The sequence below is a fragment of the Linepithema humile genome, chromosome 6 (assembly GCF_040581485.1).
Source record: "Linepithema humile isolate Giens D197 chromosome 6, Lhum_UNIL_v1.0, whole genome shotgun sequence".
In the NCBI taxonomy this organism is placed as follows: domain Eukaryota; kingdom Metazoa; phylum Arthropoda; class Insecta; order Hymenoptera; family Formicidae; genus Linepithema; species Linepithema humile.
This window is the reverse complement of record NC_090133.1, coordinates 28,959,704-28,980,518: the sequence shown is the minus strand read 5'-3', so window position 1 is coordinate 28,980,518 and position 20,815 is coordinate 28,959,704. Positions and strand designations below refer to the sequence as shown.

The 20,815-nt window shown below is 38.8% G+C and overlaps 3 protein-coding genes across 10 annotated transcripts in view; 1 reads left to right on the top strand and 2 right to left on the bottom strand.

Annotated features, from left to right (window-relative positions):
- The window catches only part of sand (sandman), a 35,204-nt gene extending 30,586 nt beyond the window's left edge, over window positions 1-4,618 (bottom strand). For both annotated transcript variants that reach the window (XM_067357762.1, XM_067357763.1), the window contains exons 1-2: window positions 1,988-4,618; window positions 1,028-1,196 (exon numbers count right to left, since the gene is read on the bottom strand). In XM_067357762.1, the coding sequence (XP_067213863.1) occupies window positions 1,028-1,196; window positions 1,988-2,290 (472 nt within the window). In that variant the 5' untranslated portion in view covers window positions 2,291-4,618. The remainder of the gene's footprint in view (window positions 1-1,027; window positions 1,197-1,987) is intronic.
- Window positions 4,619-6,090: 1,472 nt separating this feature from the next.
- The window catches only part of LOC105671360 (uncharacterized), a 62,884-nt gene continuing 48,159 nt past the window's right edge, over window positions 6,091-20,815 (bottom strand). For all 7 annotated transcript variants that reach the window (XM_067357728.1, XM_067357727.1, XM_067357726.1 and 4 more), the window contains 8 exons: window positions 11,227-11,353; window positions 10,959-11,060; window positions 10,528-10,650; window positions 10,011-10,153; window positions 9,360-9,503; window positions 8,574-8,819; window positions 7,663-7,941; window positions 6,091-7,300 (listed from right to left, as the gene is read on the bottom strand). In XM_067357728.1, the coding sequence (XP_067213829.1) occupies window positions 7,038-7,300; window positions 7,663-7,941; window positions 8,574-8,819; window positions 9,360-9,503; window positions 10,011-10,153; window positions 10,528-10,650; window positions 10,959-11,060; window positions 11,227-11,353 (1,427 nt within the window). In that variant the 3' untranslated portion in view covers window positions 6,091-7,037. The remainder of the gene's footprint in view (window positions 7,301-7,662; window positions 7,942-8,573; window positions 8,820-9,359; window positions 9,504-10,010; window positions 10,154-10,527; window positions 10,651-10,958; window positions 11,061-11,226; window positions 11,354-20,815) is intronic.
- On the top strand, window positions 17,577-20,370 carry LOC105671363 (uncharacterized). Its single transcript, XM_012365475.2, has 5 exons — window positions 17,577-18,057; window positions 18,385-18,558; window positions 19,362-19,503; window positions 19,567-19,656; window positions 19,956-20,370. Exons 1-5 carry the CDS (start codon window positions 17,939-17,941, stop codon window positions 20,208-20,210), a joined length of 780 nt encoding a protein of 259 aa, XP_012220898.1. The 5' UTR covers window positions 17,577-17,938; the 3' UTR covers window positions 20,211-20,370.

The following is a 20,815-nucleotide window of genomic DNA, read 5'->3' as shown; positions in this document are numbered from 1 at the left end:
TTAAATATGATTTTAACTTGTAACAAATATATTTTTCTCATCGCTGTCGCTCTTTCGCTCTTTCTTTCTGACCAGTCTCGGTTTTATCAATCCTCTCTCTCTCTCTCTCTCTCTCTCTCTCTCTCTCTCTCTCTCTCTCTCTCTCTCTCTCTCTCTCTCTCGACTGATATTTCAGACAGCCCAAGATTTATGTTATATTTTTCAGTGAGAGAAAGAGAAAGAAATACCCGGTCGGGTTTTTACAATTTAAATTCGCTTCTACTTTTGGGTACGGTTGCTTGGGGATGTGTATATCGCCCGCTTGAATTTCTACTCGGATTTTTCTTACTACATTGCGGCATGTTGTTCCCTGATGTCCATTTATATACGCTGCATATATACACGTGCATCCGAAAAATTGTTCATCTCAATTTTGTGGCAAGAGACTGTGTAGCTTTCTTTTTTAAAATAAAAAGAAAAGAGGATGTATCACGGACAAATTTACGTTATGTATCACCCGTTGTCAGATTTTGATTTACTCAAACAAGGTGCTTAAATGTTTTTTTCCTTCTAACATATTTTCCTGTCCATTTAAAATATTGGGAAAATAGTTGGTCCATGCTTTATCGTTGAGCTCGAAATCTGAAGGCTCTTTATCTAGAAACATTTCCTCACCGCTGGGACAAGAGCCTTTAAGAAGATTTATCAGTCGCGACGAGACAAGCGGGCATTAGCCGGGCATTAAGAGCGCAAACAAGGGCGCTGTGTTTAGGAGATTTCCAAGTATCCGGTGGCGAGTAAATTGTCTACATTTTTCACGAGTTTCCCTGACACTCGCCGCCGCGCTTCCCGCGCGCCGCGTTTCATTTTTAAGGACGCTCGCGGACGCAGCGATGTGCTTCCGCGCGATCTCAAAATTAAAGTAAATCAAAAAATTAAAGTAAATTGATGAATTAAAGCGAATAAAATTTCAGGGACGGAGAAAACATGGAAGAAAATAAAAACTTTTTAAAAATATAGGCACTGAAATAAAAACGAGGGGACTCACCGATAGTCGTTATCACAGTGAGTGAATACAGAAAAGCGCCGGCGAAGGTCCACTTGTTCTCCTCCACGCCGTCGTACCCATTTTTTATAGCCAACACCACTCTCTTCTGATAAATTTCGAGGATGTCCCGCACCTTCGCCTTCCAGAGCTTTTCCGAGAAGACATTTTCCTATGTGCAATATATATACAGCTGCGTTAGAAAATATCGTGAAAGGAAAATTGCTGTCGACGCGTGTTAATAAAACATATGGTAATTTACGGAGACCGCAAATTTATTGCATTCATATTTAAACCGGCTCCTTCACAATTTCAAGCTAGCAATTTGTAATTGTGATGTTATGTTTAATATTTTAACATAAATTTTGTGGAAAAAAAAAACAAAAATTGATTATGTCGCGCAATTTCTAGCTATTCAAGAAATAAACTTAAAATTTAAACATTCGAGATGATTTTCTGTTGACCGAAAAATAATTGAAAATATAGCAAATTAACAATTGCCATTGTTTTGAATAATCAAGCTTTGCCTCTGCATAATAAAATTATTGTTGCTGTTATAGCATATCAAGCGTTATTAATATCTCTTTCTCCATTCTAGTCCGGTAATTCTGAACGCACAATATCTATAAATATTTACACATTATAATTGTTGGTCAAAAAATTCGGAGGCTGAATAGTCGTCTGGTCGATTAAAAGTTAATAAAATGTCCAAAGCTGAATAAAACATCTAAATAGTAAAACATTAATGACGTCTACGAAGCATCTCGGAGTCGATGAACGAAATTTCAGTGACAGTTTCCCTCCCAACAAAGTAAGAAGAAATGGAATCCGCGGACAATTCAAAGAAACCCATCATGAAATGTAAAGTCCATATATCTTTGCGTATATCCCCGAGGACATTCTGCGTATTCCACCACCGCGGGCGGCCGCAGCCGCGTACGACGGCCCGCATAAATCCTTCACCTTGGAGGTAAGCTCCCAGAGGGTGGCGGCGGTCAGATTTCTCAGCGCGATGACGTCGCCGGCGACGTCCGAGCTGATCTTGCCCTCGATGTGAGTGAACAGGAAGGCGCCCGCGATGGTGTAGCCTACCACCAGGCAGACGATGCCGACGTTGCTGAAGAGAAAGGCGATCAGCGCCCGCGTCCAGTCGATCACACGCTCGCCCCACGGCTTCCGTCTGCGTTTCCGCCGCCGGCCGCGGCAACTTCCGCGCTGCCAGCTGCGTTGGCTGGTTGACGAGCGCGACGGTCTGTCCGCCTCCATCGACGATGACGACGGCGTTATCGCTGACGTCACCGGGTCACCTCGGGCCGATTCACGGACATCGCGCTACTTCCGGCTCGCCGAGCACTCTCTCCGTGTATCGCTCTTTGCGGTACTCGCGTCAAAGGCTGGTCCTTTGATCCTTGCCACCTGATGATTTATCGACGGTTACGAAATGTCTCTCGAGGGAGACCGCAGGAAGTCACCGCAGGAATTCACATTGTCGCTCGCAAACCGCGGTCGAAGACTCAGCTTCGTTCCGTAGCATCGTCTTCCAGTTGGAGAAATCTCACTCGCAAACTTGTAGTCAGGTGGATAAGCCGTTATAGCTTGTCAAGTTTCTTTTTTCCGATAATCATTAGTCGATCCAAAGGCTTTGGATTATAATTATTGCGGCATATAATTGTCTCGTAATTGTGACGTTTGTTTTCTCGACTGTCTTTTAAAATTTCTTATTAAAATATTTAACGAAACGCGCGGTGCAATGCAAATCTCTCATAAAAATACATACCCGACTATAGATATACGATACAGATGTCGATTAACATTAGTGTGATTTAAATCGGCGACCTAAAAAAAGTTTATTCTCTCGACTTCTCCACTTTTCATTTTCACAAATCGGGATATTTCAAATTAAAGTGTTGCATTGTTCGAAACTCGACGTATCAATTCTTCGCGATTCTATAAACGATTCGGAAAAACGAATTTCATTCCAATATTTGAAGCAAATCATTTTCACACTCCAGATCGTAGGAAGATGAATAGCGACATTCGATTATCGCGATGGTGTTATTAGCAAACTAACGGGCGGCTCATATGTATGTAACAGATCGATGCGGAACGCCGGAAGAGATATAAGAAAATCGCGAACTCTTATGTGCGCGAGCACTGACCGGGGCTAAATGGGGAATTACGGCGGGGTGAATTTAATGGAAAACGTCCGTATCTCCCGGGTCTCTTCTCTGCGTCCGGCGGTAGTCGGTTTTCCCGGAGTCTGCTATCGACTCCGTCATGGTCCGCGGGGAATCGAAAACACGCCGCCGTCGCGGGAGGGATGAGCCCACTTGGCCGCTTAACAAAATCTATTGTGAAACTGTTTACGATCCCGCGAAAAATGATCGACGATTTCCCCGAAGTCGTCGGGGCGCAGGGTAACCGGATTTTAATTAAAATCTCTCAATTTTCCCAGACTCCTCGCAGACCGGGAGTGGAATCTTGTATGGATTCAATTTCAAATTTAAATAATTTTTACATTCTTAATAAAATTCATAAAAAGATAAGTTTCTTAACACTTTCACAACGTGGTTAAATTAAACAACGTTAATAAAATGAAATGCTTGATGTTAGTTAATGTTTATCGGTTATTTATCAAAATAAATTATTTCGCTGCTATCCCAGAAACCTAGATTCTTTTCTTTGTAATAAAAAATTTAAAAATACATATTTTGATGTTTAATTATCTATATAAAAAAATCTCTCATATCTAAAATCATCAAATTTTTGCATAATACTCACAAAAACCGAATTATCATATCAACAGCGAAAAGATAGGGAGTTTGAAGCTTTTCTCATCTTTACAAGTTATCTTACAAGAATCTTTGATCAGATACGTGATGAGAGAAATTAAATCCAAGATATATTAATGGAGGAGCCAACGAAAATTGCCCGATGACGTTTTTCGACGCGTTCTCCAGGCGAGAGACAATGACGCACGCGATAAGAGGATCGGCGCCGAATCTTGGGAACGTTCACGGCGTATCTCTCGCGCGCGATAATCCCCGGATCTCCATTGAGCCGGTTGAGATTTCTTGCGTTTATGCGCTCGTTTCCCCGGGCTATACTTAGACGCACGTCTACGCGGCTAGAATACACTAGACAGGCGATTACGAGGAGTAGCCGCGACCGCCGCCACGTGTTGGAAGAAGAGAGCGTCGCACTGCTCGCTAAGTTTAAATCTCTTTCATTTCTTCTTATAGTTAATTTTTCTGGGATCTCGTCAATTTTGCGCCACGCGGAAACCCGAAGAGTTCAAAAGTGAGCTCCGCGTGCCGCGATCTCCCGACGTACGCGCGATCAATCGATCAATTGTCACGACTCTGGCATCCGGCAAACGATTCCGTTACATCATTATCGCGCGAGTGATACCGCTCGTAACGCATGCGATGTAACGTGTAATTAGCCTCCAAACAATTTGTCCGCGACGAACCTCTCGTTCGCTTCCGCGAAAGCGGGCCGCAGCTTCAAACGGCGACGATCGGGATAATCGGGCTCGGACTCGCCTGATTGCCGGAATGCAAACGTGGCGAAAAACGACCCACCTCGACGAGATTTCCCCGTAAACTGATTTCCGCGGCCACGCCGCGTCGCGGCACACGCACGTATCCCAAAATAGCGCGTCGCCGAAAATAACCGGGTTCAAGTCGCCTGGCTCTGATCGTGCCGTGGCCGATCGAATTGCCGACTTGCCGAACACCCGGTAGACGCGAGAAGCCGCGCCCGAGCGAAAAGCCGCGATATTCCGGACTGACAATAAAAACTACTTTTAATAAATAAAAATGCAGTAAAACGTACCTATTTGCATATGCGTCCCGTTTGAAATAAATTTTCAACGAAATTTTTTTAACAGAAAAATAATGTACTGTAAGGCATTTCTGTCAAAATATTTTTGACTGTTTGAATTGTTCAAACACTTCAATCAAATAATTTGTTGGAATTTTTTTATTCAAGCTCTGATTTTTTAATAATTTTTTTCAACGCGATAATCTAAATAATCAATATCTAAAAACTGTAATAGTAAATTGTTAGACAATATTTTTTTTGGCCGTTCACCAGCGTGAGTCTATATCCTGCGCAAAGATATTTAACTTCCCGAATAGAGAATAATTTTCGTGCAGCTGAGAGAGAGAGAGAGAGAGAGTCAGGGATCGAGCAGCGCGTCGTCACGGTTGGCTTTAAAATTTATGAAATGCAGATTTCGCGCTCGCCGGGGATGGTTTGCTCGTAATGGGTGCGGACGGAAGTTCTTAGCGACTATTATTTCTCCTTCGAGTAGGCTTTATCGTGCGATTATCGAGTCGCTGAAGCCGGAGCCGTTAATGGGATACCGCCGACGCCGCCGTTGTCGCCGCCGTCGTCGTCGGACGATTAACGTCCTCGCGATTTAAACGACGAAATGCGATTGCAAACGTAGCAATGTGAACACACGCAAACGTACATGCATTTGTGCGTGTTTGGGTGTGCGAATCGCAAAAGAGGATGAAAGAGATTTGCATAGCAAGCGTGAATTTTGCATGCGCCAAGTGCATCCGGGAAAATATTGTAAGAACAATCTTCCGCGCGCGGAAAGTAATAGTAAGCCGCGCGAAGAATGTCGCATTCGAAACATAATCGTATCCTCGCGTCGGAGCATGCATTTGGAGAAAATTTAAGGGGCCGCTGTAAAGCAGGGATATCTTTCGAAAACGTGAGTGTGTTTTTAACAGTTAAATATTAAAGCTGCCACTGAACAATGTGTATATGCAGATTTAATTGCATTTCGCAACTTTCTCCCATTTGTTTTAACAATTCCATAACTTCTCATTGAAATAAATAAATATCGCGTTTGCTGAAAGGAAAATTTTCAAAGTTAATTGAATCCTTGCGTAGAATTTTGTTTACTGAAAATTTTAAATATGTACACACAAATAAATTCCAATTTCTGTGAATGTTAAATAAATGAATGCCTGTATGAATGCCTGTTTTCAGAATTTAAAATCGATAGAAAGGAAGATAATTGATTAAACATAAGAAAAATACGAATATAATGATTTGACGGAATATTTATATAAATATAATATACTTACTAAATGATAATCATTGTATCGATACACAATATTTGTAATTATATTTTTGTTATATCTAATATATTTTTAACGACTACATCGAGAACAATTAGTGGACGAGGAACCTGAAAGGAAAATGTTCAAAATGCAAATGTCAATTAAATATTAAAGCTGCCACTATGCAATGTGTATGCAGATTTAATTGCATTTCGCAATTATTCTCCCGCTTATTTTATAGAAATTAATTCTCAGACTTATATTATATACACAGCGGTATTATACAGTAGTACTTTCCTCGTGATGCTCGCAAAAGCATGATTTCTCTCTCTACTATGATTCCGTTAGTATAATTAACAATAGACCAGTATTTCAATATTATCAAATTTCTAACATTTTCTTCCATGTAGAAACTCTTTTTTTTAGATATAAAAAGATTAAAATTTTAAGCTGATTAAAATAATAGAAAATATGCATTAAATAGTGAAATAGTCATCGCAAAATTATTAAAGTACGATGATTGTTAATTTTATCATTCACCGTTCAATTGTAAGCGTTAATTACAAGCGCTAATTTGCTCGTTACATTTACCGATTTATTCTAACGACCTTAATTAGCTCTGCATTATTAGCAATAATTTAATAAAATTAAAAAAGAAAGATAAAATTTTTATGTACCATTCTAATCTGACGTATTTGTATCGATTTATTGCTGAAAAAGCTTGCTTGCGGAAGAGAGAAATCACATTATTCGAGCGGAAATTCGTGATCTTTACGAGATCGAGTTTGCTGTGTCGCGAAACTAACTTTTCTCAAACGACACGTGGACCCGATAAATCCTCCAGATCTCTTTCGCCGTGTGCACGATGACGTGCGATCCGCGTCCCCGATCTCGGTCGAATGGCGGATAAGCTGCAAAACCGCAAGATTTCAGAGCTTGGGCTCGTTTTCATAGACCTCCTCCTCGTATTCGGCGTCGTATTCGTCATAGTCCTCGGGTTCCTCCTCATCGTCGGTCTCTTTGATGATACCCAGCCTCTTCGCGACGCTCTTCACGCTGTTGATGAACTCCTCCTGCACCAGATTAAAGCTCATTGCCAGCAAGGCAATTCCGAATAGCAGGTAGAGAGAACAAAGGGCGATGCCCTTCTGCGCGTCCAGCTTAGAGCTCGCTGGCACAAAGTCGCCAAAACCTTCAAAAAAAAGGAAGACAAGATAGGGAATCGCGCGCTTCCGTGCGCCGACGTACTCAAAATTAATGCAAAGTTAATAGAGAATCAATGGATAAGCAAAATTAGATTTTCTAAAAACGTCAAAAACAATATGTGCCCCATTAGTCATTATCATAATTTCAGAAGAATTCTATTTCAGTATTTCAACATTAAATTTCTTTTGTTGAATTGAAAGTAAGAAATAGCTAGGAATCCAAACTTCGACGGAAACGACCTATAAATTCATCTGAGTGTATCGCCGATCTTTTGTGGAACAGACGCTACAAAAAAAAAAGGAAAAAAGCATTATATCTCTCGCTGACAGGGGAAACGAGGAAACGAACCGATAGTGGTCAGCGTGATGAAGCAGAAGTAAGCCGAATCGAGGAACGACCACTTCTCCCACTCGCTGAAGAGGAAAGCGCCGCCGAATATGTAGCTGACGACCAGGAAGACGCACAGCCAGATGGGCACGGGCTTGGTCGGCTGTCTCTCCTGATCGTCCGGGGCGGCGTAGTAGTCATAGTCGAAATCGATCTCGTCGGCGTAAACCTGTCGGTGCACGGCAAATCCCATCGGCGACATAATCCTCGGTGACGGCGGTCCTCGTTTGTAAGAGCGCGCTGAGAACGGGTGTTCAATGATCAAAAAATACGCGCTATCAATGGGCCTGCTTTGTTCGTGGAAATATCGAGAGATGTAATGTAGGAATTCTGACAGAATTTCTGTTTCAGGCATTCTTGAATACAGTACATGCTTACACTAGATATAGATATGAGCTAGAAATGTGTACAAAGTGTCAAAACTCGCGGATGTCCTTTTAACGTCAAGTATCCCGGCCAATTTGGAGTCGATTTCTCTCGAGCGAAAATATTGAGGCATCGATAGCTTTCGAGTTAAGCGATTGAAAGAGAAGCTTTTCGCTAACTAAAAGCTTCAGAAGATAAATAAATGCAGAGTAATAATCTTCAGTTAATTTCAAGTGGACTTTAGTAAAATTCTAACTTATCACTGGATTAAAAATATATCTAACGCTGAAAGTTGAAAAAGTGCAATAAGCGATCTCGCTCGATATTTTCGCGAAAGAACACTTTGCTGCTAAGTGCATTTTGAAATTTTAATTCCCGGGAACGATTTGGAGAGATTCTAATGATTCATTTAAAAATGCAATTTAGCTTCTTTTCAAATTTTCATCCGAATTCAGTAATGAAAGCGTTAATTATTTATTTCGCGAAACTCATCGCGACTCACTCACCGACAGAGTAATTACTCCTCGTACGTCTGGCCTTGGTGGATTGCGATCTTCTCATGTGCTCCAGTTCCAAGTATACTGAAGCCGGTCGGAGTCCGGACGTCGAATTCGTTCTGTGATTATTTGTCGTGGCTCCTTCCACGGAGAGGCATCTCCTCGGCAGAGATCTGGGACTGAAGGAGGTCTGCCTTTCAACGCCGTCTGGCTCCTCGGCCATTCCGTTGCTCTGCGGTTTCTCTGAATTCTCAACTGCAATACCACAGGTTTTGTTTAATTCCTTCAAGCGCGCTTGCGAAGACGATCTATTTGATCGTCTTAAACAGCATAAACCACCGGATTTAGCTGGATTCTGAATTAATAGCGAGATGAATAGCACCGTGTGCAATAATGTAATTGAAAATGTTATCATAACGTTAATAGTTGTTTAACTATTTACACTCTGCACATTTCTGCACGATAGTCATTGCGTGCTCCATGCGCAAATATTTTCGTAATATTGGATTCTATATTTGTTTGTATTTATGTTTGACAAATATTAACTTTTATATTAATGTGTATTTTTTTTCTAGATAAAAAAAAAGAATATTGTATATATATAATTAATTAAATTATAAAACTTTCCAATTCTGCGAAAAATTAAGACGGAAAGACGTAAGAGAAAACTGTTAGATAAATTGATATTAATTAAAAATATTATTTTTACCTATCTTTAAGTATCAATTGAGATTTCAACTTAAAATTTCACTTAAATGATAAAAAACTGATATATGATTTTATATCGATACTTGCCTCTATTTTGCGGCGACGGTTGCCACTTCAGTATCTCATCTTCCAAGTCGTCGAGTGCATATTTGTTGCACAGGACCGGAGAACGATCCGCGTCGTTCGGACCCATCAGCAATTTCCTATCCAGCGACTGCGTCGCCATTCTGGCTGTACGCGATAATGAAAATAACGCAAACCGGCCGATAGTTTAATTAATCGATGAGTTGATAACGAGCGCAATGCGGCACAATCGATGCGCTTGAATTAATTAATTAATATCGAGCGGACATTTCACGGGTGGGAAAGGAGGTCGGCGATGAGTCGATGCTTTCGCGCGTGTAATTCTGTGTGTGATACCGACATACCGTTTACTAATTCTTTTATTATGTAAATAACGTATGAGCAGCGCGTAAACAGAAATTCAGTTGAATTTAACGCGTGTTTTATTATTTAATCTGCAAAATTTATGATTTCTTGTTTTGATAGTCTGATAACGAAATATCGTCCCTTTTTACATTATTCATGCATCTGTTTGCGCGTACGGTTCGCAAACAGATACTATAACAGAACATCCCAAGTGAATTATTTTTCATCCTGTCAATTGTATATGATTAATTTGGAGTTGACACGACTAACCGGCAATGAAATAGACAATCGATATTAATTAATAAGTACCTCTTACGCTTCGGGGAGTGGCCACAGGAACATCCGAATAACGTGGCATAGTCGCCGCCTTGGTTTCCGTTGGCTGATTCGCAGAGGATCCATAAACGCTCGGTGTCCTTAATTCATTTCCCTCCAGCCGTCGGGGCATGTACCTAGAGTTTATCGCCTGCATTTTATCCTGATCCGTCGTACTTTTACAAGTGCTCACATATGTGTTCGTCGATCAATTTTCTCAATCATTTTTTAAATCAATTACATTATCGCAAATGTATGAAATTTTACTACAAAATTCCATATTAGATACTATAAATTCCGTATCACATACCTGTTTAAATCAAAAGTATGCAATAAAGATATAAATAAAAATATCATTATAAAATTATAGATTTTGTCGCACGCAGCATGATCTAAGTTAAATGGTAATTGGAAATGCGATGTGCGCGTCAAATATGTATTTAGTTCTTGAGAGTCTGTTTGATTTTTCTTGATGCAAATCGGTTAATTAAATTTAATCTAGCAATTTTACCTGCAATCGGTGTCCGAGTATGAAGACTTCGTCATACTCTCGGAAAGCCCCAAGGCCGAGTCAGCTGATCGTTGACTCACTCTCATGGACCGGCGAAGGGGGCCTCTGCTTGATCCATATCGCCTTATAAAGTACAATGTTCATGTCACTATACAATTGTACATAGATTTTTAAGCCCACAGATCGGCAGACCGACTTTATTTCTCGATTTTATTTTTCAGAACAAATGCAAAGATGCTGAAGAACACGCAATGCATGCTCATTCATCATTCAGCGATAATGCAAAACTGACTCGACATGTTATACTCTTTTGCGCATAAAAAAATTAATGTATTGTATTTAAAATTCTGCTTTTTTCCAATTTCTTTTTCCTACGTTTTATTATAGAACAGAACTTTTTTTTTGTTTTTATGCTACATGTGTGAAATTACCCTGCTTGACGAACGGAATGCGACCTGACAAAGGTGTTACGCCCTCGTCGCTTTTTCGGTGGCTTTGTGCATATGTAACAGCACACTTTCCAATACAGAAACCTATAAAATACCAACAATAGGAAGAAAAAAAGCAATTATTTTTCGGCGACAATGGAAACTGCTAAACGCTTCGCGCGTGTTGCGACGGACGAAGCGCAATTTTGCAAGTTTTTCATTTTTCCGGCACATGACCCGTATTAGACGCGATTAAACATTCGTGTGCTACCTGAAACTCGACGCCATCACATCTCCGATATTCGACAGGCAGAGCAACATAAGCGGAATGCCGAGGATGGCGTAAAAGATAGTCACCACTTTTCCATTCTTCGTTTTCGGCGCGATGTGACCGTATCCTGAAACAAAAAAAACAAAAGGATAAAATTTTCTCTCACTAAGAGCTTGACTTTCAAAATGATAAGACTATCTGTTCTCTGTTTTCCACCTCGTCCTCTCTACTTGGCGCTTTAACATGATTTCCATTCAATTCTGATTTTTTCTACTAAACCACAGTCGGGTGGAAAGGATGTTTTTTATGTCTTCCACATCTTTGTCACTGTCTTGAATTTTGCGAGCGAATTTGCTGTTTTATTTGTATTTTTACTATTGTACACTGAGGAAGGCCTGATGGCAGGTCGAAACGTTTGATGTAAACAATTTAATGAATATATCTTAACCTTTGCACGACTAACCAGCATTATGGCTCTTTACGCTCCTATTGATTTTAATTGATTTTAATAATCTACTGAGCCTTATATATTATTTAATTAGAAAGTTTTCTGTTCACCAAAAAAAAAAAAAAAAAAATATCACAATGCGGTGAAAAATTTTGTTGATAAAAGTCACAATAAGAGGATTTCCTTGCCGAACAATTCGCGGGGACCAGACATAATGAGAAATCAATGCTCGAGTAAGGGATCGTTTTGCTGAATGAACCCGAGCGGGACAATGGGACATGCACTCGAAGCCAAGTTTAATCGTCGTCTTAAAGCGTCGAATTAGAAGAAACGGACCGACGAAGTCGTTCGGGTCTTTAGCCGTTTGGCCTTGAATCTTCTCTTCGAGGTCGCGCACAGTTTCGCAATTTCGTCTATGAGTCTGTGGGTCAAGTTCGCCGGGATCCTTATTCAATAATGCACGACGACCATTCCGCTATTGCATAAGGTTTCCGTTATTTCGCGACGAGATCAACGAGCCTTTCATAATTCTCGAAATTATTTATTGGAAATTATTAACTTTTTTTCATAATTAATATAAATCGTGTGAAATAAAAATAATTTTAATATACAATTCTTTAAATATTTGTAATTCGAGTGATAAAATAAAAAAATGTAAAATATTTTTAACAACATACCGGGAAGATAAATTATAAAAGCTTCGCAACAGAAATACAATAAATTTGATGTTAACTCTAAAATGTCCAAAATATTAAAAATTATCAAAGAAGTAAAAAATTATGAAAGTTTCCCGTTTGAAATATGATCCTCCTCATACACGAAATGTAAAATGTAAAAAAGTTTATAATAAATTATTTGAAGTAGATAAATTTGTTCTGCTTTTTTCTCAAATCAAATTATTTAAATAATTCTGATTATGCAGCTCTGGAAATTATTACACGAATTGCAGTCACTTGTATTTTTAGATACTTTACGATAATCGCACAATTCAAATTTATCGCACAATCCCCCTCATTACAGGATAACTGAGTAACGTGCCATTTCCAGAAAGGAACAGGATAAAGTCAATCAATTCTTTTTTTACGGCATGAGAAACTTCCCATTGGAGGAAGTCGCCTGTCGCAGGAAACGCAGTCAAAGCGCACCCATAACAAGTCCCTTTCCGCTTTATCGAAAGGGCAGATTTATCCGCGCCCGAGAGACGGCGGCGGATGGGAAGGCCTCGGGAAATGTGAAAGCCGGGCGGTGGCGATTCAATTTCATAAATTTGCCCCGAAGAAGCCATTTATTACAGCGATCGTACGCGGCGAAACGCGCGACGAAGGCAATTTGGATCGCCTTTAGTGGGATTGATTTTGCAAAGGACAAACTTTCTCTTTCTCGCGCGCGCGATATTAGGATTTTGCGGTGGCGGAGCGGGCATTTGCCCGCGATTTGTGATTACGAGGTGCGACAGTAAGTGTTTTTACGCGCCAATCTCACCGCTAATGCAGACAAGCCGCCGATATTTATGATCAATGTGTTTCTTCCTTTTTCTCTCCCTCAAAATCTGCCGGAAAAGAAAGATCTCTTGCGCATACCGTATAAATTTCAAGCGCGCAGCGCGCCACCATGCATTATGCAACTGTATGCAGCTTGAATGGGAAAGAGAGACGGCGAGGCAAAAATCCCTCTCATTTTTTCTTACAGCGAATACATGAATTTCCCGGCGTTCTCCGAGATGTCGAAAAAGTATCGCGCGAGATCTCGTTTATTCTTCGTTTTTTTTTTCCATCTGACCGGTGTAACACTTTTATTCCAACAAGAAGACGAGGCCGCGAGGGAGAGGGAAAGAGGGGGAAGATGAAAAGTAGGTCGTGCAGTCGATGGCAGGAAATTATTTGAAAAGGGAGAAAATATAGGGAGGAAAGCCGCCTGCCGCGCGCGCGATTGCTAGCGCCTGTCGAAGAGATGAATTTTCGCCAACGTTCGAAGGATAAGCGCATACGATCGCGGTGAAGGACGCAACCGCGAGACATTTCGACGAGCCTCTATTTCTTATCGATGAGTCACATTGCCGAGACTAATTTTTTAGGCAATTTTAAAACCGGAATTAACCTTGATGCTGTAAAGAGCCTCGTCGCGATCGCGATAATTGTCGATAAAATTTTGAACTTGGAGGAATGATAAACTAAAGAGAACCGAGTCACTGAGCGCATTATCAGTCCGTAATTTATCACAAATAATATACAATATTAAATATAGAGTCGAAAATCTCTCGAGATCAAAGACCCCACGGCAACTACCGACATCCATCTTTCAATGATTACTCAGGGTCTATTCAGCGGCGCTTATGGTCACCGTAATGAGTTTGATGTGGTCGTACAGCTACAATTACTGCAGGCTACGAAGGTTGATAATTATTATTATGATCTACGAATGGTCGTTGAGCAAGAATCAAACACAAATGAACGAGAGGTCAAAGCAGTGATTAAATAGACAAATTTTCATTGATTCTCTCATCAATTTTTTCCACTCTTAATAAAGACACCAAAGTATGTATGACGAGAATATATGTATTATTTCAGTAGGATATGCATCAAACTCCATTTGAAAATGATCAGTGATATCGTAATCACATCATTGTATCATAGAATTCGAGTATCTGGCTACTCACTAGTAGTAAATGTATTTTTCAATACAGAAATATAATGTAGTGCCAGGTAGAACGTTAAATGTTAATTGAAGACTTAAAAAAAGCTTTACAAGAGTAAATTACTATAATAAAACTGTATTCCTTAATTAATTTTATGTAGACTTTGCTGCAGCGGGATTTTCATTAGAGGCTTTATTGCCGAGATATTTAATATCAAAGATTAAAAATTTTCTCTGTTCAGACAGCTTTATGCAAGTGATGTAAAGAAACCGTCATTAAAATTTTAATCGGTTTTGATTACACGCGCTCTTCGCTTTAAATATACAGTGCGATAAAATAATAACGAATCGTTATTATTTCCTCGATAAAAGCAATAAAATTTATTATAATCATATTTTTCAAATAAAATACGGTAATCAGACGTCAAACGAGAATACAAGAAAAATCGAGAATAATGCAATTATCGTGCGCAAAGATGAACGTTAACATTCATAAAAACAATATCGTAGTTATGATTAAGTTAGCTCGCTCGGGGGTTCATACCGCAGCCATTATTTCTCGTGGTAAAACCGCATCGGGAAACGAGCGGGTCAAAAGTCGCGACGAACTCGCGCGGTCAAAGTGCGACGCCCTCCTTTTATCGTATTTACGGTGGCAGGAAATTGCTTAAAAAAGATTACGTGCCCCAGGAAATTAGTTGAAAAGCGCGAAGAAGGAAGATTCTCCTTCCGGTCTGTCTGTGAAATGAATTCGAGTGAGTTCGAGAGACAAACTTTTCTCTTTCCGAAGTGACGAAGATCCGATTTCATCAATCCGCGCCAAAGGGTTATGGCTTGATTCGATTTTGTTTCGCGGACGCTTACTTAAGGGAGCCTCGCTGTAGGAGAGAGAAAATAAGAATGTCCGGAAAATCACTTGTAAGGCTTGAGTTCCATTTTTCTTTCAAATCGTAGATACTGAAAAATACTTTTATCGCGCGATGTAATTTTTATAGCTGAAAAAAGGCTTGAATTAGATAAAATAAAAATCACAATTTCTGCATTCTATCACGAATTAATTACTATTCTACCATCATAATTTCTACTTTTTTACATTTATCTTTATATATTTATTTTCATATAAAAATATTTATTATTTAGCCTGTTTACAACTCTGCAAATTGATCATTTGAATGTTATAGAATATTAATTGGCTAGCTGTGTGGCATTGCAGTATGTAATGATGTTTTTCAAACGAGCAAAGACATTAAGCGTCAATCAACCTTAACGCCGCGCGATAGTTCGATAAGAGGTCGCTTAATCGGATTTTTTCTGAAATTTTCAAAGTATCTGCGACCAATTTGCGACAGTTTGAATTTGATTTGTCTTTGAACTCTCCAAGTATTCGCGACAGTTCGTGGCTTTTACGTACTCAAAGTTGTTACGCGCAAAGTGCACGTTCGTTGTTTTTATACTCGGAGCTACTTTGCTGCAGAATAAAATTCCGTAGCTTAAACTCCCCCGCGTTTAATCTCCCGTTTGATCTCATAATGAAAAGACGTCATTCCGGAAATGAATTTCAAAGCAGACGCACGGAATAAAAAGTGCTTCGCATTCGTTCTGACGTGACTGTCCAACCTTTCGTTAAAAATGCAGACGATGCGTATCTATGTTCGAGTTAGCCGGCGGAAAGTCATAATATTTTCAGACGATTTTGTCAGAAATTTGCGCGGTTCTTTCATTTTTCATTTGTCGACTGACCGAACACCAGTTCAATCTATTTTAAATCAATTGGTTGGAAAAAATAGATTATCAGATATTTTTTTATTCATATTTTTAGAATAAAATGAAACGTTCAGTCACAAGGTATTGTTTGATAAAATATTTCGGGAATAAAATTGAAAACAAAGCAAATCGAGCGAATGTTCGATTTCTTATTTATCTTTTGCGTTCTCTTTTGCATGCTCCTCGCCCGCGATCTTCGATGACGCGGATTTGCCTCTAAGAAAATTGGCGGGCAAATGTGGCTTAATGAAGGATGTATTTTTCAAAAGTGAAGGTTGCAAATCCCTAATGGAGGTAATTTCGCTGTCGAGCGCAGGACGAAGACGGCGGGAATTAACGTTACGCCATGTGTCTTGATTTTGCTTTAAGAAGGAGGTCAAAGAGCGCGGCGATGCCAGCGCGACCGGCGACTGGCTTTCCTCTTCCCTTCGGCAAACCGAACCAAAGAACCTGGGTTTTCCCAGGCCGAAGGACGGGCGCTCGAAGGAGCGGAACCGACCTCTAAATCCGACCGGATCCACGCCCACGCTACACCACGTAATAACATTACGCTGTAAATCGACTGGTGTGCGCAATGTAATTTCATTGAAGAGGCGACGTAAACGAGATCTCGGCGCATATCGACGTATTAATGATGAAACACTATCCAGCGCATACATTTCGCGTAATTGCACCAGCAGAAATTCCCGTTGTTCTTTATACGTGGATTCCGAAAATGATCTTGAAGGTTATCTAATTTTAGATTAAACATTTTGTTATGATTTTACAAATAATTTAAATAAATAAATTTGGTTTTTTTTATATTAACTATATATTCTCCGACATAATATTCAGCTAAAGAATCCTCTGAAGATAGTTTTTTTATTTCATATATAAATTTTATTAAATATATTCATGAAATAAACGCGCTGGTAGATTTTAATTAATATTAAATTAGATAGCCGTGTGTGTTAAAAATTTTAAATAGTTTACTATAATTATATAACTACATCGGAAGAAGTTAAGTTTTTTTCCGTTAATTCTTTCATCTCATGTAAAGTTGGAACGCCACGAGCGATAGTTCTATCGTTGCGTCATATGAAATAAAAGTCAAGCAAATGCTTGTAGAAGGTAAAGGTAAAAGCATTCGTTTTAAAGAAGGAATGCAAGTTACCTTGTGACGTAGATGGCATCTCACGCAATCCATAGTAAATACGACTGTAAAAAATTAAATATCCAGAATATGCAAATTAAAAGTAAAAGATCATTTTAAGACGATAAATAATCAGAAAATAAATTTTAACAATAATACACTTTAAAAAATACGCAATTAAAACATATATTTTTCGCCAATAAATTTCCTCAATCAGAAAATTGGTCGTCATAAAATAAATATGACTAAAAAAGTGTCACTATTGCAATTAGTAAAATATTTATTTTTTCTTTCAAAGATGTGATAGATATACTGTATATAAATCGCGATTATCGATAAACAAACATTGCCAATATTTATGAGTGTATAATACTTTGAATTTACATTGTCAATATTTATAAACGCGTTACGCTCTAAATTTACATTTGCAGTGAAAATCCTATATTTTGAAACGCGTGATATTGCGTTATGCAAAGTGCAAGTAAATTTTTGGCGTTTCCGTGGAAACAAAGAACCACACAATCCATTAATCGCAGATGATTATCGGCCAAAAAGACCTCGAAGTGTAGCGGTGCGTTCTCTCCTTCCACGCAATGCATATATAAAGACGATTCACTTTCACTCTCGTTTAGTTGACTTCGAATGTTATGCGTGACCCATACGTCTTCCCATTCTGACAACGCTAATTGAGACGCGTCTTAAATTTTTCTCTGTTTTTTTTCCGTGGACAAAAAATGCAAGTTTTTCTTTTAATCTTTCTCGCTGTAATCGCGATGACGATCGCTGAGGAGGATGCAGCCTGGGCGTGGAAGGATGATGATAAACAAAAGGAAGGCCGAGCCGCTGATGCCAGGTGCGTTCTCAAATCGTAACTGATAACCATTATTTTAACGACAATGTTTAATATATAATTATACATAATTAGAAATTGAGCAAATATTACGTATGCTTGACGTATAATTATATCTTTCATTGGACTTGTTTTATTATAATATATATTCAAATTTATCTGTTATTAAATGTTCCTCTAATATTGATTAAATTAAACACGCAATTATAAATGTCAGTAAATATAATTTCAACAAAGAAAATGTGATATTTGTGTTGCATTCGAATCGCGCGATCAGATTGAAGGGAATCGATATTTCGCAACGCAGCTTGTCATGCGCGAAATTTTTAGGTATCAAGTGTACGAGCCTGCGGAACATTTGGGAGGTCTCAATGGCGCTCAATTAGGCTTTAGACCTCAGAACTCAGGACCTTACGGACCTAACAGCAGACCGATCATACCGGGATATCCGGGAAATAACGGTGTTCTCGTTGGTCCTGGTGGACCGACCGGAATAATTGGCAGGTAATATCATAAAATAAAGCAGCTGATTTTGAAATATACAGAGTGTTGAAAAACTTTGGGACTTTGACAACCAAAAATTATTTGGATCAATTTTGCGATTAGTGATTATATTGATTAAATATTTTTTATACAATTCAAGCTATCTGTGAACCCTGTTTTTCTAACACCTCGCAGTTGAATATTTCATATTTATACACGCGATCATCAATTAACTGGATCATTAATCCGATTTTCGAAATCGCCAAAACTGCTTAAAAATCGCGCGATTCAATGCGCGATATGCGCAATTCTCTCATCGAGTCCGCGCTATAAATCGTACTTTTCAAACAGATTCATTAATCTCGGAAAAAGTGGGATTTGCCGTGCCGACTGGTGCGTACACTCTCTTTCTCTCTCCCTCGGTTTATTCTATGTTAAATTTCCAATGATCCAATAAAAATATATAGCATCGTCTCTCTCTTCACACCACGCGGTTGCTTAATTTATAGATATCTGTGCATTTAATTGCGCGCGAAGCGCGATGGTCCGGCCGTAACAATATTTTACGAGACACGGTTTATTCAATATATGTTTATATATGTTTTTCATAAACTGTATTCGCGTGCTTCATCTGCTATGAATCTTACCGCTTTTAAATTATCTTTGCTCGAATTATCATCATATTTTATAATCGCGCAGACAGAATCCAGCGATTTGTTTCTCTTTTATTTCTAGATAAAAATGTACCTTTAAAAATCGCGCATTAAATGTCGTTCTTGGTTTTCAATACAAAAAAAAATATGGAAATGTCGTTGATGTTTTAGACCACCTCGTTTTGAGCTGCATGGAACTGACGGTATTCTCGATTCAGTGCCGCCGTGGATCAGAAACGATCCCCGTTATCGCGAATTCGACACTTGTAAATGCAGATACAGCTTCAACTGCCCGTCGCCCGGTTTGAAATTCGTGAGTTCAATCGAGTATCCGCAAACCCGGCAAGCTTAACGAATTTTTGCCTACTGATTTCAGGGCCACTGCGCGAGAGAAAAAAAATACTGCTGCTTCAACAGCAGAAGATTCCCAGGACTGTTGGGAGGAGGACATTATCCATATTATCCCGTAATAAAAATATTTTAATCTATTCAAATCAATCTTTTTACGTATTTAATATATTTAATATACAGAAGTTAGTCAAAAAGTTTCTAAAAAGCTTCACTATTCAAAATCATTAATGTTTAATATTTAAAAATAAGAAATAGCTTTTTTGTATTGATTAATTATGCTGTCGTGATCATACAACTTGTCACTCTTTTATCTTTAATCAAATGGATTTTTGATCAAACTTTCATTTATATTTACGAGTAATTCGTAATGTTCATGTATGAGTTTCCTATTCATTACGTAATAATAAATTCCAGGGCGCGCCGCACAAGTTCAGACCGAACGGTTTCTCGCCGACATCGAATTATTACGGCAATCGAAGACCGCACGGTGGTTTCGAACATCCGTCTTTCGGTGACTATTACTCGGGATCCTACGACGATGCTTACGGTCACCGTAATGAATTCGAGTCGTACGATGTTGACCCCGATGATTATGCGATCTACGGACGGTCGTTAGGCAAGAATCAAACGCAGACGAGCGAGCAGCCGCAGAGGGAAGCCAGCAAGTAGTAACTGAACGAATAAATTCTCTCATCGATCATATCATTTTTGACCGATATTTCTTCATTCTCAATGGAGATGCCAAAGATGTGTGACAGAAATATATGTATATGTTTTGTTGTATTGAGCAATCGCATTTGACGTAGAATTAGATAAGATTCAAATTGAATTCGAATACGAGTTTTTCGAATCGACAGTTAACTTAAATAAAACGATATGCGTGATTTATTGTAAGCGCGACTCGATAAATTTTCCACGAAATTATTAATGCTTGACTATTTGATTATTACAATAGGATGTGCATCAGATTCTGTTTGAAAGATTATCAGTGATATCGTAATCACATAATAGCATGAAATTCGAATATCTGGCTACTAATCGATTACATGCATTTTTCAACACAAAGACATAGTGCCAGAATGTTAAATAAATGCATAAAAAGAAACAAAGAAAAAGATAAATTATGTTTACTCGTAATTTTATAAATTGTAGTAAAAAACATCGACAGCGTTTGTTGGTGATTTTCGGATACAAAATAGACTCCATTAAATTATTAATATTTTTCTCTTTATCTCTTTTTCTCTATTTTTATACTCTGTCAACAATTTTACTAA

Excerpts from the sequence above, each read along its gene's own strand:
- LOC105671363 (XM_012365475.2), top strand. The coding sequence starts at position 17,939 with ATGCAAGTTTTTCTTTTAATCTTTCTCGCTGTAATCGCGATGACGATC. Across the intron at positions 19,504-19,566 it reads CGTCGCCCGGTTTGAAATTC|GGCCACTGCGCGAGAGAAAA; the intron begins GTGAGTTCAATC and ends TACTGATTTCAG. Across the intron at positions 19,657-19,955 it reads GACATTATCCATATTATCCC|GGCGCGCCGCACAAGTTCAG; the intron begins GTAATAAAAATA and ends AATAAATTCCAG.